Source organism: Penicillium manginii (genome assembly GCF_028828005.1).
Source record: "Penicillium manginii strain IBT 31320 chromosome Unknown utg000003l:1.0-959480.0:1.0-959601.0, whole genome shotgun sequence".
Classification (NCBI taxonomy): domain Eukaryota; kingdom Fungi; phylum Ascomycota; class Eurotiomycetes; order Eurotiales; family Aspergillaceae; genus Penicillium; species Penicillium manginii.
Window position 1 is genome coordinate 331,701 of NW_026643104.1, and position 27,031 is coordinate 358,731.

General features: G+C 50.2%; 9 protein-coding genes across 9 annotated transcripts; 5 read left to right on the forward strand and 4 right to left on the reverse strand.

Moving 5' to 3' along the window:
- Positions 1–854: 854 nt before the first annotated feature.
- N7533_003489 (mutanase) lies at positions 855–4,085 on the forward strand (the record flags this gene model as incomplete). Its single annotated transcript, XM_057100139.1, has 5 exons — positions 855–941; positions 993–1,419; positions 1,479–3,211; positions 3,276–3,303; positions 3,361–4,085. The coding sequence occupies 5 exons, from the start codon at positions 855–857 to the stop codon at positions 4,083–4,085; spliced, it is 3,000 nt and encodes a 999-aa protein (XP_056962827.1).
- Positions 4,086–4,813: 728 nt separating this feature from the next.
- N7533_003490 (uncharacterized protein) lies at positions 4,814–5,598 on the reverse strand (the record flags this gene model as incomplete). The annotated part of the gene is made up of 2 exons (XM_057100140.1): positions 4,814–5,493; positions 5,532–5,598. The coding sequence occupies 2 exons, from the start codon at positions 5,596–5,598 to the stop codon at positions 4,814–4,816; spliced, it is 747 nt and encodes a 248-aa protein (XP_056962828.1).
- A 1,933-nt stretch (positions 5,599–7,531) lies between these two features.
- On the reverse strand, positions 7,532–9,668 carry N7533_003491 (fungal specific transcription factor domain-containing protein; the record flags this gene model as incomplete). Its single annotated transcript, XM_057100141.1, has 6 exons — positions 7,532–8,135; positions 8,196–8,528; positions 8,589–8,762; positions 8,828–8,979; positions 9,381–9,550; positions 9,647–9,668. 6 exons carry the CDS (start codon positions 9,666–9,668, stop codon positions 7,532–7,534), a joined length of 1,455 nt encoding a protein of 484 aa, XP_056962829.1.
- Positions 9,669–11,003: 1,335 nt separating this feature from the next.
- N7533_003492 (RTA1 domain-containing protein) lies at positions 11,004–11,948 on the forward strand (the record flags this gene model as incomplete). Its single annotated transcript, XM_057100142.1, has 4 exons — positions 11,004–11,315; positions 11,374–11,419; positions 11,464–11,638; positions 11,717–11,948. The coding sequence occupies 4 exons, from the start codon at positions 11,004–11,006 to the stop codon at positions 11,946–11,948; spliced, it is 765 nt and encodes a 254-aa protein (XP_056962830.1).
- Positions 11,949–12,316: 368 nt separating this feature from the next.
- N7533_003493 (Zn(II)2Cys6 transcription factor domain-containing protein) lies at positions 12,317–13,613 on the reverse strand (the record flags this gene model as incomplete). Its single annotated transcript, XM_057100143.1, has 3 exons — positions 12,317–13,078; positions 13,137–13,529; positions 13,599–13,613. 3 exons carry the CDS (start codon positions 13,611–13,613, stop codon positions 12,317–12,319), a joined length of 1,170 nt encoding a protein of 389 aa, XP_056962831.1.
- Positions 13,614–14,800: 1,187 nt separating this feature from the next.
- Positions 14,801–15,415, reverse strand: N7533_003494 (uncharacterized protein; the record flags this gene model as incomplete). The annotated part of the gene is made up of 1 exon (XM_057100144.1): positions 14,801–15,415. One exon carries the CDS (start codon positions 15,413–15,415, stop codon positions 14,801–14,803), a length of 615 nt encoding a protein of 204 aa, XP_056962832.1.
- A 1,084-nt stretch (positions 15,416–16,499) lies between these two features.
- On the forward strand, positions 16,500–20,066 carry N7533_003495 (putative nuclear pore complex subunit Nup85; the record flags this gene model as incomplete). The annotated part of the gene is made up of 3 exons (XM_057100145.1): positions 16,500–19,007; positions 19,085–19,586; positions 19,654–20,066. The coding sequence occupies 3 exons, from the start codon at positions 16,500–16,502 to the stop codon at positions 20,064–20,066; spliced, it is 3,423 nt and encodes a 1,140-aa protein (XP_056962833.1).
- Positions 20,067–22,889: 2,823 nt separating this feature from the next.
- On the forward strand, positions 22,890–23,117 carry N7533_003496 (uncharacterized protein; the record flags this gene model as incomplete). Its single annotated transcript, XM_057100146.1, has 1 exon — positions 22,890–23,117. One exon carries the CDS (start codon positions 22,890–22,892, stop codon positions 23,115–23,117), a length of 228 nt encoding a protein of 75 aa, XP_056962834.1.
- Positions 23,118–24,654: 1,537 nt separating this feature from the next.
- N7533_003497 (uncharacterized protein) lies at positions 24,655–25,764 on the forward strand (the record flags this gene model as incomplete). Its single annotated transcript, XM_057100147.1, has 3 exons — positions 24,655–24,769; positions 24,829–25,118; positions 25,174–25,764. The coding sequence occupies 3 exons, from the start codon at positions 24,655–24,657 to the stop codon at positions 25,762–25,764; spliced, it is 996 nt and encodes a 331-aa protein (XP_056962835.1).
- Positions 25,765–27,031: the final 1,267 nt, after the last annotated feature.

Sequence of the window (27,031 nt, forward strand, 5' to 3'; positions counted from 1 at the left end):
TCTGTTTAAAATTACTTATGTGATGAATTCTCACAAGATGAGAAAATTGCTAACAATCTTGTCTTGAGCTATTGTATATTCACAGAGAATAAAGACTTTTTAACAATAGACTTAATTTGTTTCTAGCGAGTAAAGCCAGAATTACCTAATAAGCCATAGTTAAATTAAGTTTAGGTTTAAGACTTACTACTTTAATAAATTACTGCCCTAAGGTAAAACTAGACCACGACTACTGCGCTGGTGTCGGGTCTTGGCTACTACTTTGGGAGAACCCACGAGCCCAGTTCTTCTCTTTCATCTTTCACAGTTCATGGATGAAGTGGTGGATGCGGATGTTTGAGGAATCAGATGAAATTCAATGAAGAGGTCATGCAGACACGAGGAAATGTTGCCAGGAAATTATATCCCAAGGAAAGGGGTCAAGGTCAAGGGTTCAGCCACCAGACGGCTTTTACCGCACTAACTAATTTCCTAGATATTTACTACTTCCACGCTAACAAAGCGACTTCATTCCTTCCGGCACGGAATGGCCAGAATGGACTTAGTGGACAACAAAATCCGCCACCATGTGACATTAAATCCTCTCCTCTTGATTTAGTCGAGAACCACCGAAATCTCTGAGACCGTGACCCAATCAACCCATCGCTAGGTTGGATACTGCCCCGCCTGGAGCCGAGATATAGTACTACTAGCACACAGGGCTCCTCGCTCCATCTACACCATGGGGGCGATTTCGGTCTCATGGGAAATTACGCTGTTCTTTTCGCTTCCGGTTGATGGCACTTAAAAAAAAGTATTTAGTACATTGAGAGAAGACGTCAAAATGAAGAGAGCCAGAACCCTCAGCCAGCACTATGCGCATTTCTTTCCTGGCCACAGGTGTGCTGTTGCTACAGCACGCCTGCCATGTGCAGGCCAAGGCTGTCTTTGCTCATTTTATGGTACTTTTCTCCATTGGTCATCGATTCTTTCAAAGCTGATGATTCTCTCAGGTGGGAAACACTCCGACGTGGGAACTGTCCGACTGGAAGAACAACATTCAATTGGCCGTCGATGCCCACCTTGACGCATTTGCCCTGAACATCGCCAACGGCTGGTATGCCAACGATGCATCTCTTGCTCTGGCCTTTGAGGCAGCAGCTAGTCTTAACTTCCAGCTCTTCTTCTCCTTTGACTATGCCGGGAACGGGTCGTGGGCCAAGGCAGATGTAATCAGTCTCATCACCCAGTACGGTAGATCCGGTGCTTACTTCCAGTACAACGGTGAGCCTTTTGTCTCGACCTTTGAAGGGCCTGGTAATGCGGACGACTGGGTCGAGATTAAATCCCAGACGGGCTGCTTCTTCATTCCGGATTGGTCGTCGCTTGGTGCGATCCCCGCGGCTGCAGCGGCCGATGGTGTTGTCGATGGTCTCTTCAGTAAATCTCCCTGCCACCGGTATTCTCCTCGTTGAAAATTCAATCGCTAACGAAAATAGGCTGGGCGGGGTGGCCCTGGGGAGATAAGAACATCACTACGTTTGTGGACGCTTCGTACATGCAAACTCTCAACGCCAGCGGGAAGCCCTACATGATGCCGGTGTCGCCCTGGTTCTACACCAACATGCCCGGCTACGACAAGAACTGGCTGTGGCGCGGTGATGACTCTTGGTATCAGCGCTGGCAGCAGGTGTGGTATATACAGCCTGAGTTTGTCGAGATCATCTCGTGGAACGACTTTGGGGAGTCGCACTATATCGGGCCACTCGATAACAGCTCCTTTGACGCCTTCACCGTGGGACAGGCACCATTCAACTATGTTGAAAACATGCCGCATGACGGATGGCGTGACCTGTTGCCCTTCATGATCGATACCTACAAGAACGAGCGGGCTCTAGTCACGGATGAGAAGCTGGTGGTGTGGTACCGTACCTCGCTAGCCGATGATTGTAATAATGGCAACACTACCGGCAACACAGCCTCACAGCTGCAGCTCGAGTTCGCACCTGAGAATGTCTCGCAGGACCGGCTCTTCTTCACCGCGCTGCTGTCCAAGTACGCAGATGTCGGGGTCATGGTCGACGGATACTACCACAAAGCCGAGTGGGACTTCCTACCCCCCGGGCCCCAGTCAACAGGCGGCCCCGGCCTCTATCACGGCAGCATTGCGCTATCGCACCTAGAGAGAGCTGAGGTTTTTATCACCCGCAATGATGTCGATATCTTTTCCGTCTTCACTGTCCAGAATGTGTCCCCAGACAACTGTGTCGGCGGTCTGACCAACTGGAACGCGTTCGTGGTCTCTGGCTCAGGCGGCACGTTGCCAGTACCCGTATACTCGACATTCGATCTGAGTGTGCAGACCTGCGTGGCTGGCTACAGCGTTGACGCCTTCACTGATCTGTGCGAGTTTACCTGCGCGTGGGGATACTGCCCCATCGGCGCCTGCGTATGCACCAACATGGGCATCATTCTCAAAGAGGCCAACCAGACCAGCGCCGTAGGATACCCGGCTAACGGCGACGCTAATTACGCGGGGCTGTGCGGCTTTGCCTGCGCGGCGGGCTTCTGTCCCTCCAAATACTGCTCCCTGGAAGTTCAAGCGGCCTATATACCGACCAGCTCGCCCTTTGATCCGCCCACATGCACCGGAGGCAACACCACTAACGGAAATTTCCTGGGTCTGTGCAGCTATGCGTGCAACTTTGGCTTCTGTCCACGGAACACCTGCTCATGCAGCTCCGAGGGCCCTCTCATCCAACCTCCGGCCCAGACGAGCACCGGCACCGGCAAATCCCTCGTTGGGCCAGACTCGGATCTATGTAATTTTGCTTGCACGCGCGGATATTGCCCCAGCGGCACCTGTACTACCTCTGTCAATTTTGACGTATCTGTGATAGCTGCACTTGGTGACTCGTTTGCTTCGGGTCCGAGTGCTGGAGATGAGTACGACGAGTCGCCGTGTCGTCGATACACCGAGGCATTTGGCCCTCAGCTCTCACGCTCCGGCGAGATAACCGGCCCCAAACCGATTGACTTTGAATTTCTCGCATGCTCGGGATCAAAGACCATGCATATCTGGGAAGATCGAGGTGCTAGCTCGAGTTCTAGTGGCGAGGTAAAACCAAAGCGCGCTCAAGCCAACCAGCTCAAAGATTTGAATCTCGACTTCAACATGATAACATTGAGCATTGGGGGGAATGATGCCGCGTTCGTCACAGTTTTGGACAGAGTAAGTCTAAATTGTTTCACCACCGCCTCACAAGCGTCGTGAAAAGAAAATGCTGACGGTGTAGTGTGTCTATCGCTTCTATGATGTGTCGGGTTGCTCAGGCTGCACGCCAAGTTTCTTTCACAATGACTGCTCTGATGACTGCTCAGCCGCGATTGATGAAATGAACCAACGTTTGACTGGAGATAAAATTGCCACAGGCCTCAAAATATCCTATGATGCCATCATAGCTGCGGCACCCAATGCTCACCTTTACGTGACCAGCTATCCGGCTTTCTGGAATGAGGATACAGACGCATGTGATCAAGTCAGCTTCAAATTCGGCTGCATCAACAATTCTGTCTTACCGTTGATAAAAGAACGCCGCCGACGCATGAACGATCTGACCAAAAAGTTAAACGGAATAATCAAATCTGTTGTTGCTGCAACAAGCACACAAGGTGCAGGGTCGATTCACTACGTCGACGTGGATCCTTACTTTGACGGACACCGATTTTGCGAAGAAGGTGTCAGTGAGCCCAGCTATCGCAATTCGGATATCTGGTTCTACCCATTTGAGTATACGACTGGGGGAACCTTGTCTATCTCTGCTACGGGCTCAGGCACAACCAATTGCACTGCTATTTTGGATGATGAGGGGGATAATGGAGATTATTTCAACTGTGAGCTTCAGAATTCCATGGCAGCTGATGGTATTACTCTCGATTTAAGCTCGATGTCAAATAATGTTGCTGGCAATGACAGCTTGGGGGTTCTTAGTGACAGTAGTGGAGATGTACTCCCGGATTTTGCAGCCAGGATTTTCCATCCCACAGTCCTTGGGATGGCGGCGTACACACAGGCTATACTTGATGTATACCATGGGTCGGCATGATTTGAACAAGATTTGGAGGCTGAGGTATGCATAACCTAATTACAGATCATCTTATTCTTATTTTCAATCACCTGTTAATCTTTCTATATGTGATCCCCAAACAAAAAGAAAAGCTCACAAATATTTTCGCTTGATTAGATTTCACATAACAAAATCAATAAACAAGTCTGAATATGAGTTGACGTTTCTTCCATGTTCAATCTTTTAAATCTTCACTTTAACCTAGACACCCCTGAGATAAGATACATTAACTCCCAAGACCTTCATATCTTAATAGAAAAAACGTTATATTGGTATCGTTTTATCGATTAGATAAATCCTTTAGCACTGATTATATGTTTCATTAGCTAGCAACGAAGTTCGAATCTATGCTTACTTTTTTAGTTCTAATTTGATCCACGATTCGAAAGATACCATCTCTCTAGAGCATGATAGTCAAAAATTGCCAAATATCTACTAGAGCTTATCAGGTTGCATGTACTATCAGCCACATTTCCGTTTTCAAGATTTTTGGCTGACCTTTGCAGGCTCAAGCTTGAAAATGGCAAGGAGCTACGTTCCCATAGATGATTATATCTATGTAATCTTTATATCAGGAATATCCTGGTTGATAAATCAACATAGAATTAGTCGCAAGCTTCTCTGAAGGCTTCTCCTACTCAATTTACAAGAAGTAAAGACGTTTGAAAAGAGAGATAATGACGGTTATATTGCCAGAATGTCTCTTTCTATCTCTCTTTCTCTCTCTCTTTCATTCCCAACGAGCGTAACCACCCCAACTTTTCAAGGCAGATCAAGAAGATGCCATAACATTCACTCTCCGCGCAAGCTCCGCAGACCCCCCTAGCTGCAACGAACTCAGTTTTAGACGCAAGCATTTGAGCATTCGGCACCACTCTCCCCGCCGCATCTCGAATAGCCTCTTCTATACCATCATCCATGATACCCGTCATGATAATCAAAAGCTCATCAGGAACTCCAATAGGAACATTTCCATACCAGGAGCTTAAAAACCGATAAACAAATTCCGCCACCCGCGACGCATGATTATCAACGCTTGAATGAGCACCCAATTCAAAAGAAGCTATTGAATGAGGGTCCGTAGATCCATAATCCACATCCAACGCCGTCTGTAAATACTCCGTTTGCAGTAAAATAGCTTGATCGGTATATTCAACCAAGAAAGTTTCGCGCATCGGTAGTTGACTTCCTTCATCCTGGCACCTATCCTTGGCCTCGAAGTGCTCACATAATCCAAGCCCGTGTCCCGCAAAAGAAGCGTAAATTTCCGACGGATGGAAATTGTAAAAGCCCGTGAGTTTCGGAAGACCTAGATACTCGGCCACGTCGTTGATATCTTCCTTGTAGAGGGCTGCGATTCCAGGATAGCTTATGACGACGTATGGAGCTGTGGGGGGATTTAGTCAAAGAGAGGAGATTTTTGACTAGGTTGCTTATGGTTGCCACGTCTGGAGATGGTGCCAGGCCTATCTTTTTGCGTAAAGATCGCCATGCTTGTCGGGGTGTGTCTTCCCACATATCTTCCATTGAAGAGTAAGGGGGGCTGTTTTGCCAAAGGTTAAGGTTAATATGGTGGAAGGTGTATTTTATAGGAAGATTCTTTGTTTTGAGAATGTACCAAGCATGCTGTGCCGCGCGTGATGAGAGTCGCTTTATCATTTCGATGTAGCTAGAGTCACCATCGACGCGACCGAGGTCTTCGAAAGAACCATCGGCGTGACGAAGGGATATAACCCTGAGGAATTTGTGAGTGTGATTCCATTTACAAGGTAGGGTAGCATCCATACCCATATGAAGCCGTGAGAGAAATGCCTATTGACGGATCCGATAACGTCATTGGACCCAGTTCGTAAGGCGCAGTCGAAGGCCAAAGGTAATAGATGAAAATAAACGACAGCCCTGCGATGAGGTATTTTGAGAGCATCGTTGTGCTCAACTGAGGTGATGCAATCGATGGATTGGATCGCGGGGCTGTTTTTGCAACATCGGACGTTGTAGGCACGGGGCTGTCTCCGGCACTGCCATCTTCATTATAGGGGCGACTCAGTAGGCCTGCCAAGGGTATTTAATTTCGGCTGACCGCCCAGGAGGCCGACCATAACCAGAACTAGCGTTTGAATTTACCAGCTCTCAATACAAATTAGGAGCGGCCTTGTGCAAATAGCAAAGGTAGCACTAGTGTGCATACATTCAAAATTGAAAGGGTTTCTGGATATCATCAACACTTTCTCCACCATGAACGTAGGTCCGTGCATTCCCCTATACCCCCGCATGTCTCGGGTCTCTGTGAGAAACTGGCGACGCGCGCTCTCGCACGCTGTACGCCCTAAAACGACCAAGAAAGGGGAAACCCCGATCACGTGGTACTACATCACGTGCATTTACAAATACCAGACCAATAAGAGAGAGGCTTGGCGCGAAATAGGGTCTCTCGCAGCGTGACTCTGCCTTCAAGTCAGCCTCGCACACTGACCTACAGTTTGTAACCCCTTCCACTCCGTTCCTTCGTTTCAGGGCATTTCACCCCTGACCACCTCCGCTTCACCCCGAACGAACGAGCTAAACCGGAGAACTCGAATCCGCAATGATCAGGCTCTTCTGATTTACATCGAAACCTGGCATCTTTCTACAATACGTGTACGGAGCAATAAACAATCTTGTTATCAACTCTGAGCAGAGTAAAGACAGGGCGATGTTACAGCGACCCCCCCTTGTAATTAGTTATCTGGAAAGAACTTTTTATAAACCCCTAAATCTTGTGACAGGCTGTAGCGACAACCGTTCAATTAGAGCTAGGCCTGCATGCTGTTTACAATAATCTTGAACAAGAGTCATCTATGTGAGCCTCCTGGCTCAAATCCCAAGATCCAAGCACCGGCGTCACAAACGAAGACAAAGCAAAACTCCTAACCGAGGCTGCATACGCGAAGAAATTCGACGACCAAGATCCTGACATGGTCGAGGACGCGCAGTCCTTGCTAGCCACCGTTTCCGGCAATCAAAGCGCCCCCGCCGCTCTCCCTGTCTTCTGACTGAGTTATCGGCATACGGTGTTCTGGCCAGACTGCGTCTCATATTTCTCCTGCGAGTGCGGGAAGACGTGTCCGTTTCATCTCAGGACGAATCGGTCGCCTCGCAGTGTTTGCGCGCGGCAGGGTGGGTCGCACTGTTGCGTTAGCTGGTCTACGTATGAGATTAGCGAGTGGTTTTTCTCGACTACCTTGGTATATTGTAATGGGATGACCCATGATCAGGGTAGATCAAGAGCTTCCTGCAAGGGCTATGGCAGTAGTAATGACGGGGGTAATGTATGTCTAAGCAATCGTGCTGGTTCGTGTACTTAGCTAAGTGCTGTTATATCTCGCCGCTCTGTGGAAAAACTTGTATCGTATATTGCAAGTTGATCCCACGGGCTCTTCTTAAGTCTATTTACTTTGTTCATCACTCTTCCCCTCTTCTTCCTTGATAGTCGGTACTTTCTTGGATAGAGTCAGATTATCCCATTCATCAAGGAGCCGGTCTAATTCCGCATCATCGGCCGCCGCGCCCATCCCTTCCTTGAACTCCGTAGAGACGGCGAAATTCGGATAAAGGCTGCTAAACCGTTGACGATCGCTCGCGGACCAAAGCTCTTCTTCGAAATCGCGGAGAAGAATCTGGGCCTCGGCGGGAAGTTTGGCTTCTTGTTTCATTGCTGTCAGTTGGATGAGTCGAAGCATGCCCTTGGCTAATTGCCAGCGACGTGCGAGAGCTCTCAGACTGATCAAGATATCCGTAAATGATTTTCTTTCCTCCTCGTGTTCGAGACTGCCGAGGAGCGCGAATAGGGCCATCGTGGCGTACTGCATCAGATTCATCGGCATGTACTCTACCGGCCAGAGGGAGCGGAATTTGTTGAGCCCGTCGCCGATTTCACGGGCTGATGATGTGCAGATTGCGTTGATTCTGGCTTTTTCTGTTGATTGTGTTTCGTCGAGGGCGGGTAGAATAAATCCGTACATTATCAATATTGCGTTATGGTATCTCATGCTATCGGGTCGCATTAGTAGGGTATTCGTTTAGGTTATTCCTCAAAGGGGCTGAAATTACTGGATATCCATAACGCCGGGTGTTGCGTTGCTTTCCTTGTCAATGCAACTAGGGAGACATTTCGCCCAATTCTGCAAACGCTCGTAGAATGCGTCAATCTTTGTCGTGTCGGGAGTAGCAGGCTTTTCATCTCCAAAGAGATACTCAGACACCTCCCAGAGTATGTTGCTTAAATCGAAGAGTCCGTTCTTGACGCAGTTCGTGTGGGCTGGCTGCGGGTCGGCTTGTCGGGGATACGGCGTCCAATCATCCGATGGACGATGATCCTGCGGGGAATATTTGAGCTGCGGTCGTTTTATAATTGTTGGTTTCTGGAAACTAAGGGTCGCGAATCTTCAAAGACGCCAAGCATTAGTTTTGGTAGAGGAGAGAATTGGCGGTGGCCTTTCTCACGGATTCAAGCTGAATAGCCCATGGAGCGTGGTATCGATGCTTCTTGACACTTCTTCAACTTCGTCGTTTGCTTCTTTGAGGAATATTTCTCGCTTGTTGATAAATTGGCGGGCGCAGTCTGCTATTTCCACCAGATACTGCCAACCAAGTCTATCTTTGCCCATGACACAAACGCTGGTTTTTCATGTCACCTTTCCTTCGCTCGCCTCGGTCTATAGATCATAGTAGAGAATACGTACCTGGTATAAATGTCTCCCCTTGCCTGAAGGGTAGTAAGAGTCAATCTGCCTTGTTCTTCTGCCAAAAGACGTGTCGCCTCTTTGAAAAAGTGCTCGCCCCGAGAGCTCTGCTCATCTGGATTGGCGAACCCTTCCGGATACCAGGAATAGAACTTTGTTCAAAGTTAATCAGCTACCCTCTCTTCATCGGGAAGTGATTTCAAAAGGAGATCCAAAAACTCACACATGCGACAGCCAGTATACTATTTACCAAAAGCGGCGAGCAAAATTTCGAGCCCAATTTCTTCGACCGCATATCTCTCAGAAAAAGATCCCGATCAATCCAATTCAACCCAGGATGCTGCCACGTAAAGTAAAGCGAGATAAGATGCGACACAAAGCTGGCATCCGACGTAACCTCAGTCCACGGGTGCGCGGGAACTTCGTAAAGAGGAATATCAGACAAACTCTTGATATCCATATATTTCGACGACTTTCTCCGCACCTTGGCGGGCATTTCATCAGCAGTGCTCGAGCTGGGATCTAAGTCCAAGAATTGTCGAATCTCGCCGACAGACGCATTGCTTCGAATCAAATTCAGGACTCCGGGCGCTGTCCGGTTATCGTCGCTGCGGATAGTTTCCATCAGTTGCAGGAGCAAATTGCGGTCCTGCTCCAGGGAGTGAATCTTGCGCTTGAAGACGACTCGCCGTCGGCCGTCTGTGTCGAAGTCGAGTTCGCACTCTGTTTCCGCTTTACGGCATGGCTCGCATGGTACGCCTCCGACACACTGCTCGAGTCAGGATGTGAGATTGGGCTAATCTGGGCGCAAAAACGTACCCTCGACTTGCGCCGCCGGCATGCGGAGCAGGCGCTGCTGGCGTTTTTCACGAGCTTTGGGGTGTTAGTGTCCGGTTTTTCAGATTCATGGGACTCATCCGAGGGTGGGTGGGTTGATCTGTTAGTGTTTCGTGCTGTCATCTCGCGTTGGCTGGAGAAATCGCCCTGGGGGATTCGACAAGTGGCAGCAGTAGGAGACCGGAGAAGTTCTCCTGCCGGGTAAGTGGGGGTTGAATGTGGAGTGGTGGGATGTGCCGGAGATGTTCTCCGGTCAATTAAGGTCGTGATCTGCTAGGCTTTTTGGGGCGGGGTAAGGGTAAAGATCATCGAGATTGTAGATTCCAGCAATGTCTCGTATGTCGTAGAATGATTTTTGCACCAAGATTTGTGCATCATCCAGAAAAATGAACCAAAATTTGAAGTGCGGTTGCTTAGTAACCAACCAGGTCTCCCAAGAGTTATAGATATCACTAGATTGGTTTGAACTCGTTTCCTCACGGAATTCTCCTCATTTTTAATCTCAGGTCACATACAGCTGTCGCTACTTCCACATGTACCTGGACCTGGACCTGGCGGGATCATACTCCGCCATCTCCTAGGCTGACCTAAGGTAGTGCGAGTAGGAAGCCCCCACGCAACAACAGCCTGCAGCGTATCGACGTATCACAGCAGAGTACCGAGCCTAACCTAACCCCCCCAACCAAAGAAAGCAAACCCAAAATAAGAATGAAAATGAAACCCAAAATCCCAAACCCTCGTCTCGCCGTTCAACGCAGGAACCCAGCCCACCTAGCCTACCCAGCCAGCCCCAATCTCCACCAACACGAGATCCAAAAAACTCAATTCAAACCAAATTCTAGGCAGACAGAAAAACTTCTTCTAAAATCGAAAAAAAACCGCCCTAAGCCCTTCCGGGCCATACAAACGAAAGAGAGCTGAAGTCCATCTACACTACCGAAAGCAATCCGCGCTAACCCCTTCTAGGGCATTGGTACGAAGTATACGAAATCACTCCACTATTAGACAATATTGATAGAATTATTAACATTAGTCTATGGGATAAAGTGGAGAGCAAGGGTTTCAAATGTCGTTCTCGTGTCCGTATCCATATCCCGTTCGAAAGAAAGTTGAATAAATAATGTTTTGAGGGGTATATAAGTAAAGAACTACATACTGATCCGCACGAGAAATCGAACTCCAGCGAACCGAACCGTCCACCAACACCACCACCCAGGCTAGTAGCCAACACCCAAACCAAAATGGCCCCAGCAGGATGGAAAGCATACGCCTACAACCCGTCAATGGGCGCGGCAATAATCTTCATAATCCTCTTCGGCGCAACAACTCTAGTCCACACATGGCGCCTCTTCGGCACAAGAACTTGGTTCTTCATCCCGATAATGATAGGCGGATACTGTACCCCCTCCCCCTTTCGTCCATCCACCTTGCTCTTAATGGGATCCCGCTAACATATCATGATCCAGTCGAAACAGTCGGCTATATCGGCCGCGCAATGTCCGCAAATCAATCGCCGAACTGGACAATAGGCCCGTACATAATCCAAAGCACACTCCTGCTCATCGCGCCGGCGCTCTTCGCAGCGAGTATTTATATGGAACTGGGCCGGGTGATTGTACTCGTGCGCGGTGAGAAATTCTCGCTTATTAGGGTGCGGTGGTTGACGAAGATTTTTGTTGGGGGGGGATGTGTTGAGTTTTTTGATGCAGGCTTCTGGTAAGCTTCTCCCTGGCCAGCTTCAGCCAACTCCTTCGTGTGTGTGTGTGTGTGTGTCGCTAATCACGGTGCTGGATAACTAGGTGCCGGTCTCATGGTGACGGCTGCGAATGGCGGGTCGGCGGACTCGGCGAGTATGGGGAAAAACGTTATTATTGGGGGCTTGTTTGTGCAGATTATTTTCTTTGGGTTCTTTTTGCTTAGTGCGGTTGTTTTTCAGAGGAGGCTTGTGACGGCTGTCGGTGGTGGTGGTGAGGGGTATGTTTCAACCACGTCGAGTGCCAGTGTTGATCATCTTCCGTGGAGAAAACATATGTTTGCGCTGCACACGTCCAGCGTGTTAATTCTTGTGAGGTCTGTTGTGAGGGTGGTGGAGTATGTGCAGGGGACGGATGGGTTTGTCATGAGTAATGAGGTGTTTATTTATGCATTTGATGGGTTATTGGTGTGGGTTGTTTTGGTCATTTTGGTTGTGGTGCATCCGTGTGAGGTTGGGAGGTTGTTGAAGAGGGAGAAGATGAGGATGGGGAGGGGGTTTGGCATTGATGGGGCTGAGCCGCTGGTGTGATGCAGTGTGGTGTGGTGGTTGAACCGGTCTGGCTTGTGCTTGTGCTTGTGCTTGTGCTTGTGCTTGTGCTTGTGCTTGTGCTTGCGCATGGCCATGGCCATTGTATACATAGCTGGGAGCTTGTAGGAGCGGGAGCCGTGACTTTAGCGTGATCCGACGAATATCAGCGTTCATGTTTTCTTTTGTTGTGCACTAATATCACTAGTGTGTCGATCCAGTCTGAGTCGCAGTGAATATCGGGATGGCGCATCCATGCTCGGGAGAGGATCAGCTTGGATTTCCTTTTCTTCTTCGTTTCGCTTTTGCCTCATTTCGCTTCGCTTTTGCCCAGCACCCCCGCTTGTCGAATCTGTCGCATTCCTCACCCCTCAGACAACCATCTGCTCAATATAATTCGCACCAAGTATAGCCCGCATCGCCCAATCAATCAAAGGCCTCCACTCCTCATCAAGAATAGCCCAAACAGCCTTCGCAACACGAAGACACCACTCTCCAAAGCACCACCGATGCCTCATCGCCTGCAAAAGCACGCCATAATGCGCCAACATGACCAACGCCATCGGCTCGCGCTCGCGAAGCAATTCCATAAACCGCGCCGGTAGTCGAATCGCCCAGCGGCCCGCGATAACACTGGCAGTCATACCGCCATACACCCAGCCCAACATTTCGGCAACGTTGTCGATGGTCGCGGTGTAGATTTCCGTTTCATGTGACTCGTTTCTTGAGCCGCAGACTTCGTTCGCTTCGTGGAGCTGGTTGATTGTTGCTGCTGCGTCGGCGGGCAGCGGGGCGGATACGGGCTCTACTTGCAGGATTGGGGCGAAGGTGCTCGTGCTTAGATATTCGGCTGGAGAGCGGATGACTTGTTGAATACCGCGCGTCAGGACGAGAACTTGGTACAGATCGTCGATTGAGGTCCAGGGGTCTTGGACGTCTGGAGGTGCGGGAAAGCCGAATGTGTAGACGACGACCATGCTTGCGAAGGCGAACATTGCTTTTGCGTTGCTTTCGTTGATGTCGCCCAGGATCTCGCGGAAGAGGGCGAGGGCTTGGTTTTGGTGCGCGACGGCGCGGGTTAGGTATGCTGAGCGTGAGGGGGGGGTCTTTGGATGTTCGCGCCAGGTGTAGCGCTGAGACGGCGAGGAGGCCGTGCATGAGGAATGGGTGGGAGAGGGCTTCTTCGGGGACATTGGTGCGCCAGACTGGGTCTGTTCGCTCGCTGCGAGAGAGCGTTTGAAAGGTCGTGTTACACCATTGCATCATTAGTTCGAGGTCGGGCAGGTTGAGTACTGGGGCTGTTGATGTTGGGTCGGATATGCGGTTTAGTAGACCCAGTGTGTCGGCGGTTGTGGCGGGGCTTCCTGTTGATACGGAGACTGAGCCCATACCGCTGTTGCTGAAAGTACCTAGCATCAAGTCACGATCACGGTCACGATCTCGATCACGGTCTCGATCCCGGTCTTGATCGGATGGGCCTCTCGGCCGCTCGTCGTTGGCCCACAGGAGCGAGCTAGATGAGCCGTATTCGCATTCGGCATGGCGTTTGGCGCAGTTGGAGCAGACTGGTCTCTCCTCATCGCACTGTCTCTGGTTAGTGTTGAACTTAATGAAATGGGCGCATTCAACATACCTTCACCCGTCGCCGCTTACACTCCAGACAGCCATGGCGAGATTTGCGGTGCGGTCTTCTTAGGGCCATTGTCAGGGAGCCATATCTGGAGATGAGATGAAGAGGGGGGGGAAGGAAAATAAACTATAAGATCAAGTCTGGGCACTGGGCACAGAGCACGGGGAAATAAAGAATAAGAATAAGAATAGTATACAACGGGGACGAGACACAAGGCTAGGCAATGTGGAAAAAGCGTGACAGGACAAGGCTGCAGTACGAAGCCAAGCCAAGTCAAAAAAAGTGAACCCCAGAGTTACAGAACCAAGAAAAAATAAAACAGAAAAATAAAAAAAAAGAAGTAAAACAAAAAGAGATTGGAACGCAAAAAAAGAGGGAATTCCCGACTGGGCCAGGCAACAGGATTCAGTGGGAAAAAAAGGGCGAAAGTACACGGTGAGAGAGCTCAAATACGGGCTGACTAAACGTGGTGAACCCTGTCGATCAAACAAGAAAAAGGCTTATCGGTTTGAAACATGTCTTTCGCTTATATTCTTATTATGGGGCGGAGTACGGTGTACATGGCCATAATGTAGTTTTGGGCCGAGGTGCCTGAGGCAGTGTGTAGTGTGCAGTGTGCAGTGCGCAGTGCCTGGCCCCGGGGGCCATGCACTGCCTCAATCGAGTGTAACAATAAGTGCGGGTGGAAACTAGCGCAGGGTTTACTCTTCAACTGCACTGATTGGGCCGAAGTGGGGGAGATCGGGACACTCATCTCCCACTGTTATCACGCAAGAGGGTGAGAGAGGGAATTCGTAACTACTGACCACTGTGGAGGGAGGAGGGAAGAGAGAGGAAGAGGGTTACGTATAGTTCACACAATAAATTAGGCAGCCTTTTAAGTATTCATACCATTACCAAAGTATTTATGTCACTAATACTTAAACTTAACATTAAGATGTGCGGCCCGCGGGACCCGAGGAATCCGAGACATGCCAAGCCATCCCGATGGTACCGAAACATAAAATAACCATAACTTGAATCAAAAGTAGAACCATATCCCGATCTGATCCCGATCTTTGGAACTCCCCGAACGCTGCAGCCTGAATCTGAACCTGAACCTGAACCTGAACCTGTACCAAAAACCTGAACCCAAACCCGCCCTGAGACAAACGCTAAACAGACAAGACTAACTCTATTCGCCATGTGGCTGCCCCTTAGAGTGCCAGCTACTCCATATTGGGTTTTAAGCTGCTGCCGCCGCACTCGCACTGGCACTGGCACTGCTAGCCGCTCCAGCGGCTGCCGCCTCATTCCGTCTCCGGGTTTTCTCCGCCAGGGTGATACATGTCATTAAAACCAGCAATTGGAACCGATGGTCATGGCAAGCATTAATGGTCAACACGTGGTCGGATCCCTTTAACCCACAATGGCTAGCGAAGACAGCTTCAACGGCCCCTGTCCGATCATGCACTAGTTCCAGGCTTCCGCCCCGGGTGAGTGACATCTTGTGCGTCGAGTGCCAGGTAAAAGTCTCGCGTCTCCCGTTCACCTCGGCGGTGAATTTATATTTTGACGAGCGCCAGCCGTCGCGGTGGAGGGTGTCCCAGCTCATGGAGTTGGTGGGCCCCTCGCTGAGTCCGATCTCGATGTCCGAGGAGAAGTGCTTGTATTTAGATAGGGCGATGATGGGTCCGCCTTTGTTGCCGGAGTGGAAGGTGAGGTCGGGTTTGCCGGGGGTCATTTGGGAGTTGTCCACGTAGAGGTTGTGAGAGCCGGTGATCTCGTAGTGGTGTTTCCAGAAGGTGCTGGTGATGTTGTATCGGGCTGGGAGGGGCAGGGTGTTTTGAGAGTAATACATGATGTGCGGGTCACGGTGAGTTGAGGTTGACGAGATGGATAGCCCTAGAGGATGAGATGATACACTGCAGGTGCTTAAAGATGATGTTTGATTAAGTTGGTGACCTTCAAAGTTGAACAGAGGGATGATTGCATTTATATGTTCGAATCTCACAGCCCTTCTCCTATGCTAAGAATATTCAACAGCAGGGCTGAGCCAGGGAGTTCTTGAACCTTTTGGAAAGTTGAACCAATCAGCGAACCGCCCCCACGAAATATGATCGCATCGCACGACTGTCAACCCTGTCGAGTCTAAAAAGAGTAGTGTCGATGCCAATCTGCTGAGCTTGGCAGCCAGCGCAACTCCATTTGGCCCCTTCGCGCTAAGCCAAATCGGCACTCATGCGCCGCCGGGCTGATCGAGCGGAGGGTAGAGTATGGATTCTTCAGTGGCGGAGCTTTTGAAGATCTGGGGTTGAACTTGGTGTATTTAGGCTTTGACACACTAAGACTAATTTTGGATTAGGTCTGTGAGCGAAAGTAGACCAGGTGGACATCTGAAAATATACTCCTATACCACTGCAGAAGTACTAGTCAATTGCATGCTATATGTAGAACCGAGTCCCCGACCGGAGTACAACTAATACCCGATACTACCTAGGTAGTATTATCCATTGTTACCTGGTTGTGTTGACGATAGAACCAAAGAACCGCAAAAAACAATAATAATGATAATATTCCACTTTTACCAACAAATATTGAGCTACTACATATAATCGTAAATAGCATGTAGTTGATTGAGAGCAACAGTTTAGTAGATACCTAGGTAATTGATCATGTGATCGCACGTGACCCGGCGCGTCGAAATTATGGCAAACATCCCGTTTGGGTACACTTGAAGCTCCAGTCATGGGCCTTGCGTGACCTGCAATTCTCTCCCACTCCCCTCTTTCACACCTCTTTCACTCTTTGCCCTCACAGTGTCACCACGCGCCATTCTTTCCGACATTTCTCCCATCACCTGATTCCCCACGCATTGCATTGCTGCTCCTGCAGCGTTGTGGCCCAAAAGTTGCTCCCTCCGTTAATCCTTTGTTTCCTGCGCAATGTCCTTCGAAGTCCCTTACGACTCGAGTCCGCCGTCCACCCCGGATAAGACCAAGACTCAGAGCTTCTTCAGCCACGTCTCGACAACCCCGGCCGGCCTACCGCCATCAGACGCCTCGTTCACCCCCCAAGGCAATCCGACCTCTACCATCTTCAACACTTCCCAACTCGAGTCGCATTCCAAGCAGCATGATTTCGCGACCTCTACAAACTCGCTCTTCACGAAATCCGGCGGTTTCAAGAAGGGTGACAGCATTTTCGGCTCGTCCTTCGGCTCCGACTTTGGCATGCCCAAAACAAAGGCCCCGTCATTTGGAACAAAGCAGACTCGTTTCAGCGCTGCGACGAATGGAGGCGGATTCGGTCGGCCCGGCGGCCTTGCCCAGGCAAACAACTTTGGCATGTCGAATGGCTTCGCGTCATCGCAGATGAGCGAGTACAACGAAGAGTACACCAGAGACTTCGAAGAGGAAATGGAACCCGAGGAAGAGCAGGTCGAAGAGGAATACGAGGAATATGACGAGGAGGATGCGGAAGGTGATATGGATTTGAGCATTCAACAGCCATCAGCCCGTCTCAGCTTCCTCGACTCCAACTACGGCAACCCACTGCCACCGCAATCAACCGGCCTCAACTTGAACGAACCGCGCAAACCCATCTACACAAATCCCACCGATGCAAAGCGCCCCAAGCTCGACGAACGATGGGCGACCCGGTCGCCTCTACGCAAAGGAAAGCTGTCCCCGAAGAAGGCCTCGGCCATGCCATCCATCCTGCACAATCTTTCCACTCGATCTCGCAGCGCCGCGGTCGACGAACCCGCCGATATGATCATCAACACAGAGGACTCGCTGGGCCGGTTGTACGATGAGCTCCGCGAGGCCGAGTACCGACACATTGACTTGGACCAGACTCTGGCCTACGTCGCGAACCGATTGATAAACACCTGGGATACATGCGCCGACCGTAGCGGTATTAAGCGTCCCTACGGCGTCGGGTCTAGCATTGGCCCCGGTGAGCAAGCACCAACTCTGGTCAAGGCCAGCTTTCTCGCTTCTCTTCTTCTTCAGATCCACCATCCTTCCCGCGCTTCAATGCCGATTGCCTCTGCATCCAATCCGTCTGCTCATGGCGGTAACAGCATGGTCAAGGCGCTTCAGCGTGCCAGCGTTGCTACGCCAGTTCCTCAGATCCTCCTCGACTGGCTCAATGGTAACCACGCTTCCCAAAACAAGGACCTCCAAGCCCTGCGCTACGTCGAGCCCAATCCGGCTGCATCCTCCAATTTCTGGGATATCATCAATGCGGCTATTCTTCGTGGACGATTTGCTGAAGCAGCTCAAATCCTGCGATCCGCCGATTTCAACTATGCGCGATCGGCACTGGAAGATGGTCTGCCTCAGCCCGGTTATCGTGGTGTCCAACTCCAGAACATCCAACGCTGTGTGAACAAGGCTCTTCAAATTCTCGACTCCTGCCCCGGATTCTCAGACGACGACTGGGACATCACCGGCTCGGACTGGACTCACTACCGCAAGCGCGTTCTGTCGGCCGTGGAAGATTTGGAGGAATTCGCCGAAGGCGAGGAGCGAGAAGAAGCGGCCGTGCCGCAGAGTAACGGATTCCAGGCCGTCAACTTTGGCATGGCGAACTTCGGGCAGAACCCTGTCAGCTTCGCGCAGTCAGCGCGTATGGCAGAGAGCCGTGTGCCGTGGACTATCTACCAGAGCCTAAAATCTCTGTACAGGATCATTCTCGGCGATACCACTACCATCAAGAATTACTCACAAGACTGGGTGGAGGCTACAATCGGTCTCACTGTTTGGTGGGATGGCGAGGATGACGTTGCCGGAGGAATCGATTGTGGCGCCAGCGCCAACAGCATGGACTTTTCGCGCTCGCGCGGCTCTCGGTCGCAGTTACGAGCCGTTGATCGCAATATGCGAGATGCCTACCTTGCGCGTCTAGACTTGGCCTTCGGCAGCGCTACCAGTGAGCCGTCAGACGATGCCGGATTCCGCGTCAACACGATGAACGGCCTGGAAGTCGGCCTGGCTTCTGTCTTTGAGGGAAATGTCAACGGTGTTATTGAGCTGTTGCAGTCCTGGTCGCAGTGCGTTGCCGCGGCTGTCACCGAAGTTGCTAGTCTCGGAGGCTGGTTAGAAGTTGGCTCTAAGAACATGCCTGGTCTCAGTGATAATGACCTAATGGTGCTCTCATACGGACAGAATGGTCCCCCGTCGCGTGGACTCAACAGAGATGACATTCTCAAGAGCTATGCTTTCAGCCTGTTTGACCGCGGCTCTATCGAGAATGAGAGCGGTACCCGCGAGGGCTGGGAGATGGCACTGGAAGTGCTGAGCCGAGTACAAGACGCGAGTGCGATGAAAAAGGCCGTCTCGGAGATTGTCGACAAGTTGCCGTTAGAGAATACCTCCCAGTTGGACAAGTTGGTGGTACTGTGCTCTGATCTAGGATTAGAAGATCAAGGCCGCAAGGTCTCGGAGGTATGTTCACTTAGCACCCATCGCCGAAGCATCAGCATAAGCACAGCGTGAGATAAGACTAACATTGTTACTTCTAGCGATTCGGTGACATGACAACGGAGAAAACCGACAAATTCGGCCTGGCACTCGTCTGCTACGCCCGCGCTCAAAACAGACGAAAGGTCAAATCCGTCGTCGACCTGCTGATCTCATACTCTCTCGTCCAATCGCGCGCCTACCCAGCCACAGCTGATCTAGACCAGGAGCTGCGCTCCATGATCAAAGACCCCAAGGCGTGCCTGTCGTCCATTGCCTCGGTCGACGAAGAAGCCGCCCGCATTCTCCAATTTTACATCAGCGGTTACGCCACACTGCGCCGCTTCTACGAGATCCGCGACGAAGCCTGCTCCCTCGCCGATGGCCAGCGCCCCCGCTTCAAACCCCTCGCCAGACGCCGTGCGGCGGCCAAGGCCTTGACTGCCGTCATCAGCAGTGCCGCTGATAACATTTACGGCGGATTGTACGACCCGAGTCGGGATTCTGCTGTACAGGTTGATGGGCTGCTTGCACTGTTGGGCGAGGCGCTGGTTTTTGTTAACCGTGAGTTTTCTGACAACCCCCGACCCACCCATCGCTATGCAGTATAGTATGTACTAACATCACCCAGAACAATCACCCACCCTAACCGTCCAAGAACAATTCACAATCCTCTCCGCAATCGAAGATCTCGAAACAATCACCCCGCGCGTCTTCGCACAGTGCGAAGAATGTTTCCGCTCAACTCTCCTCTCGGCCGCTGCCTCTAGCAACGGTCACCCCTCCCCACGCGCCATTCTCAAGAAATCCGTCTCCTCCCTCTCAGCCTCGACATTCTCCCTCCTCGGATCCTCGGATCTTCTCCCTTCTACTTCTACCGCTACGTCCTCGGGCGTGCTGGTCTCGCCGCCTGGTTCTGAGACCGAGCGCGGGTGGGATTGGAGGGTTGGGTTGGCTGGGGATACGAGTGGACGGGATGTGCTTGCATTGTTGAGGGTTGGTCTTGCGCGCGGCTTGAGTTTTGGGGCTTTGGGTCGTGTTTAGATCGAGTGTGTGTATTAGTTCAGTCTGTTGAGAAAAATATGCAAGGAAAACGGGGCGTTTTGTTTTTATCTGCTTAGCGGTTCCATGCATTGTTTGTTTGTGTGGCCTGTTGGTTGGAGTGAATAATAATCTTATCGTACCATCACACTTGGAGTAAACTGAACTGTTAGTGCCTAGCTATTAACTAGTAGTAAGTACCATAACCTATACCTCGCCGATCTATCTGTTGGAAAGCAATAGTACCTGAGTACTATTCGAATCTTAAACCGAGCTCGGCTCAACTCGACTAGACAACTTAAACCCCCGGCAAACGCGCCTCCATCTACGGATAAACTGCCACCTGGACAGTGAGGTCATCAACAGTATAACCCAGGCTACAAGAAAACAAGAACCGTTGTTATCGGAAAGAACCAACGGCTCCAGAGACAACATGAAACAACATGCACAACCCGCAGTAGTCCCCGTCACCCCCAGCTGAACCGAACAAGTTCAAGTTGCAGACATGTCTCAGCCCTACGAAGCCGGTGAGTATTGACCACGAGATGGTCCCAGTGATATGGTAAGGGTCGGGGTCCGGTTTGGGATACTTTAAATAAAGGTAATAATCCTTTTGGTCAGGGCCGTCAGCAGCTGAATGTGGGTGCCTGGTTTTTGATCTTGATCCACTGTGACTACTCCGTATGTATGTGCAGTTTATGGAGTACGGAGTATTGTGAGGAGAAGGGGAGGGGAAAGCCGGGTAGTCTATTGGTGATTTGTTTTCTTTTTCTTTGCTTGGGTTACTTTTTGGAGGGTTGATCGTACGGAGTCGCCGTTGCTGGAAGATGAGGAAGTCAAGTTGGCTGATTTGATTATGGAACTACTATGGTGAAGCTTGAGTTGGACTAACTTGTTAGGGCTTGTAGGGTGTATTATCCTGGTTTTTTTTGGGGTCTCTAGCCACATCTAAGATGAATGTGTATTATTATTAGTATTATTAGTATTCTAATATTGTATGGGTAATAGGGTGGAGTCTATAGATCGCCGAATGCATACATTATGCAATGTATCATTTGTACGGAGTACGCAGTGATGTACTGCATACTCCGAGCCTGTGTCTCTTCTCTCTGCAGTCACCGACTCTTGCCCCGCAAACCAACCTCTAATGTATAGCAATCCGTCACAATCCGACGGTGTACCACCAAGCTGGCTCCATCTGCGCCTGCAGCCGCGGCCGCGACTAAACTAAAGTAACAAGTGTAACTCGCCCAAGTCGAGATGACAGAATGAGGCGCAGTCTCCACCTTGTGCCCGTCTTCCCAGGCAGAAACTCACTAAACCAGACCAAGTCAGCGTATCCCATCATACTGGAATACATCTGACCACTCAGGGAACAGGCTAGTGTCTAGCGTGTCTCCACTCTAAACGCAAAGCAGGGCAAGGCAAGGCAGAGCATGCAAAGCAGAGCCACAGGAGAAAGTGAAAGATGGAAGTGTGATCCACTGTGCTTTCAGCCTCGCGCAGGCTCACCGACTCCCCTCCGTGAAATGGGTGTCGTGACTGTCTGACCGCGGTGATGTCTAGGGTGTGTTCACCGGTTCTTTGCCAAGCCCCCTTCCATTCTCTCTTCACTCTTTCCAATTTCAGAGTGGTTCTATTCTGCTCTTTGCTTTGGGTTGGTATTCTGTTTCTGTTGATTACGAGAGGTGTGGCGAGGGAGAGAGCTGGTGGTGGGGCTGTCATGGGCTGGTGTTTTCCCATTGTGAAGTCTTGGTCCGATATGACGCATCGTGTTCGTATTATAGGATGGACTATTCTGGTTATACATTGTAATTTGGCATGAACTACTATAGTTGTTTTCTTTTGTTTTATTTTCCTTCGTTTAATTTTACTTTAATTTGGTTTTTACTTATTATTTTCTATCAAATTACATTGAAGGGGAGTTTGTTCCTCGCGAGTATAACCAAATCGCACCTCTCTGAAGCACTCACTCACTGGTCACACCATTTCTTTCAATCGAAAGTCCATCATTAGAATATCTCCATATCCCCATTTGGAAAACACTATATTCTACTCCGTGCCTTCCGTAAATCGTCCCCCCCCCCCTTATTAATAGCCATCCGAACTGACCAAGTGGATCGCCAACCGGGGTACGCTAGGCCCACGCTGTACTCCATCAGGGCAAGATTCCCCCATCCTAACTGGCTACGCGAGCAATACCAAGCTAAGCTCTCCGACATCTTCAGCTGTTCGTATCCACCGATTGGCGCGTGCGTCGGTCTTTTCCGGTGGCCCTGCCCACTTTTCTGCCTGAGTCCAGTCAAGTCCCATAGGGCTGGCCGTTGGATGGCCTTGCATGCGGGTCTTGCACTTGTACTTGCTCTGCTTCACGGGCCAGGGCGATGCGCGGTTCCACTGTTTGGTTTAGCCAAGGATGATCTGCGAGGAGTCAGAGATGGGAGTGATGGAGTCTGGGTCGTTTGGTTCCGCCAGTGTCGGCTAGTAAGGTTTCAGGTGTATATAACAGGCTGGGATTGTGGCTTCTTTTTCAATTTGATTCATGCAGACTTGTCTTTCTTTCGACCTTTTTTATATTTGAAGGTTCTCTTGCTTTGATTTGCTTGCTTCGATTCTTTTCTCCGCAATCGTTGACGATTCTCTTTGTTCCTTTCTGACTTTAACTTCCACTTCCATTTTCACCTCGGGCTGGCACTCGCTGCATTCGCTTCGACACCGTACTTCTACTACCTTTCTCGGACATTCTCACTTTTCAACTTGAAGTTGATCCGTCAACCCTCATTATCATTCCACCTACTCTCCCTCAAACTCAATCTACCCGTCAAAATGTGCTACAAAGTCGTCGAGCGCTACTCCGTCTGCAAATGCGTCTACTTCCAACACTCCATCGACCCATGCTCCGCCTACGGCCAACGCGGCCACTCCATTCAAGAAAAGACCGTACTGGTCGGTTACGCCTGTGCACGACACTCCGCCCACTCCTCCCCTACTTCACCGACGGCGGGCCGCTGGCCTGATTCTGGATACTCCAGTTCGAAGGGATCGGGCAGGTAGTTCTTATTCTTGCCTGGGGTAGCTGGGTGGTTTCAGTCTACTGGTTAGACTGACTGGTGAACCACTGCTATTACTATGTTTATGATTCTATCTGTCACGCTACGCTGCGATGCGATGATCTTCTTCTGGGGCTGAGGTCTTCTTGGGGGAGATCGAGTCCGGTTTGGCCCGAGTCAATTCGGTTGGGGGCTCATGAGAATATGTATGGATGACGATGATGCGACGATATCTATTATTCACGTTACGAGGATAGCTGGGATGTTTGGTTCTGCTCTATCACAACTACAACAAAAAACAATCATTGCCCCGGGCGGGTGAGATGAATGACTGAGCCCTGCAGGTGGGGTGGGGGAATCGGGATGGGATGGGATGGGCGCCGGTCGCCTTCCCAGTTTGAAACAACCCTACTACCTAGGTATGTGACGAATCAGATTGTATTTCCGGGCGAAATACAATTTGCCTCACGACTGGTGAATTCGGTGTAAGATGAATGAGGAAAAGCTTTCGGTTCAATTCGATCCTTGTCGTGTTTGTGGATTTGGATTCGTGGACGGCTTGTACAGTACATTGCACTGCTATTTTTTTTCATTTTTTTCTTTCCTTGCAGTTCCCTGGACTAGCGGTGTTTGTTCTACTCGGGTAGTAGGCTGCATGAGATGGTTGGAACTGTTCGGCTTCTGTTCATTTTTGCTTTGAGCTTTTTCTTTCCTATGTTTATTTCCTGCGTTCTTTTCTCTCTGCTGCGCTGGTTCTGTAGCACTGCATCCTGCATGGGCGAGCGAGTATCTTCTGTCGTTATCAGGTACTATTGAACAATATCCACTCTTTGATTGGGTCCTGGCATAGTAGATGTAGAGTGTAGACGAATGCTTCGGGATGAATATGGATTCTGATGTCGTCGATATCAGCTTCCCCTTGTTAAAGACTCAGCATCGGGCGTCCTATTGACTTGAATCATGAGCTTGACACTTTGCGATCCGGCATATATTTAATAAAATCGGACTGTGGCGTTTGGTGAAATGCTTGGTATCGAGCGACTTCTGCTTGGGTTAGGCGTCAGAGAGCCGGGGGCGCCGTTAGATGCGCTGTCTCAGCCACTCAACTGCTGACATTCATTTGATCCATGCACTGCCAATAGGATAAGTGGAATCGGAGTGCTTCGATCTGTTTTCCGATTCGCTATTTTGCATATTTAAATAGGAATTTGGATTGACAGTGCGAGTCAGCATTAAATTGTTCATGATGTGCTGACAGCCCCTTCGCACCTGATCGATTACTTGATCCATTGGTATGACATTCAAAAACACTCAGATTCTACTTCATCTCAGTACTTCTCGCCAACCCCATTTGCACTCTAAGATTGTTCGAAATGCAATTATGGGGATTCTCCGGCTTTTCCTGCCACTCGTCCCCATCACATCCGACAGCCCCGCTCGGAATTCCCGAGTTCTCCAGTCCGGGGCAATCGACTGCTATAAAACTTCCCCCCCACGCCCCCTGTCGCTGAAATCCAATACAAACACCTAAAAGCAACATCATGACGACCGAAAATCCCCTCACAACACTCTACAAAGAGGCCGACGGCAGCAAGATCTCAACAGACATCTACCTGCCTCAATCGAACGCGTCATCACCGCGAAAATATCCCGTCGGTGGGTGCCGATCAACCCTATCCAATCGTCATGAAGAACAGTTGACCAATTCATAACAGTCATCGACATCCATGGCGGCGCTTTCATGCTCGGTCATTCCCGCATGGTCTCCATCCCCCAGGTAAACGACTGTCTGAACCGAGGCTGGATTGTTCTCGTCCCGAACCACCGGCTTTGCCCCGGCGTGAACTTGCTAGACGGCCCGATGCGGGATATCCGCGATCTACTAGCCTGGATTCACAACGGCCATCTCGATACATTCTTAAAGGATCACGGCCCCTACCAGGCTGATTTGGATAATGTCGCTGCGTTCGGAACGTCGTCCGGTGGCCATTTAGCTCTTAGCTTGGTATGCCCACACCCAAAGCCCGACATCTACCAGTGAAGAAAGCTAATAAATGCAGGGTTTCGGCGTGCCCGTCCCCGTCAAGGCAATCCTGTCCCTATACGGCGCGGTGAACTTCTCAAACCCACTCTGGTCAAAACCAATCCCGCACGTCGCTGCCAAACTGCCCCAGAATCTTTCCGCGGAGTTTCTGAACAGGATCTATGATGAAATTCCCATTCCGACGGACTCTTCCGTCTCACTGGAAGGCCAGACTGAATCTGGTGCGTCGAAGGGCCCTGATTTCTCGAAGGCCCGGGACGCGTTCGCTTTTACGCAGATCGCGGGCGGAACAGTGCCGAGTGTTATTTATCCCCAGAGTCAGAGTACGGATCCTGGCTTTGATCTTGTTGATCCGGCGCGGAATGTGTCGGCGGGGTTTCCGCCTACTTATATCGTGCATGGGCAGGCGGATACGATGGTTCCCATTGATCTTAGTAGGGATTTCTTGGATACGTTGAAAGGGGCTGGGGTGGAGTGCGGAATGACCGAGGTCCCTGGGGAGGAACATACCTTTGCAGCTATGATGAAGGTTGGGTCTCAGACTTGGTGGTTGCAGAGGGAGGGATTTGATTTTCTGGAGGGGATTATTGGGAAGGGGCCTAAGTAGAGGTTGTCTTGTTGTTATAGAGCAGTGAAACTAGAATATAGGGGCTGGAGAAGGCCATTTTTCATTCATGGATTGTTATTCATTTTGGTTTCGTTGGATATAGAACGAAATGCATAAACTAAGGACTCAAGTTCCATCTATCCCCAGGAATCCCACGAGTGATGAATTTTGGGTCTCCTGCTATGCACATGTGGTCCATTCACCCGCTAATCGAAGGGGACTTGGGCCTCCGGTGCTGGCGTCTCTCTTGCAATTAACCACAAGATAAGAACATCCCGTTGAAATCCACAAAAGCCAGATGTCACCTAAGCCACCACCTGTACCAGACGTCGCTAGAACTCGCACAGTTTGGCTCTGTACTATCGTTATTGCCTCAACACGTGGTTTGTTTCCACTGAATCCTGATCTGGGACGAAGCTCATTCCACCTTCTTGAGGACGGAACGGCGGCTTAGTCCGTTCGGAGCATTGTTTGCGTATTCGTATCGCTGGCTTGTCGGTTCCTGACCCTAAAATCACGAAGGGGTGGTCTTGCAGTGTCCTTTGGCGAAATTGGATGAATTTTCAAGATGAGCATGTTTTTATTGCTGAGCTGGAGCCACACACGTCTCTAACATGAAGCGTTCGCAGTCTCTGAGAGAGCCTTCAAAGTATGCCGGAATTGAACAGCGCATCCTGTAGAGCCCTGAGGTCTTCTGGCAACCTCTTTTGTACTCTAGTCGAGAGGATCGAACCGTTCATCAGTATGACCAATGAAGGCAACACCATTCGAAGAGGATGGAATCATCTAGGCGAGGATGTGATATGTTGTTCGAAACACTCGAGACGAGTCTGTTTTCAAGACCTGTGGTTGGCCCTCACCCGGATGAAATAGAGCGATGGACGGTTTGCGCCACCAGGATGAGAGAGAGAAATAGGGAAGCCTCGAGGTGTGGTGCGATGCGAGAAAAAAATGTGAGGCCATCCAGAATGCAAGGACCACTATTCAAAGAGGATGAATGTCATCCAGAGAAGGATGTGGTCTGTCATCCGAAACGAACTGGAAGGAGTCTGTCTTGAATATTTGGCCCCACCTAGCATCATGAAATCGAGAGATGGTTCCTTCCCCCCATCACCGGGATGAAAGAGAGAGATAGGGACACCCTGTGGTGTGATGGGAGGAAACGATGTGAGACTATCCAGAACTATCTATAGTGGGCAAGAGATGACTCAGCACACTGCAGCCTGAACCCTCAGGTATCAACATAAATGAATATACTCCGAAGCAT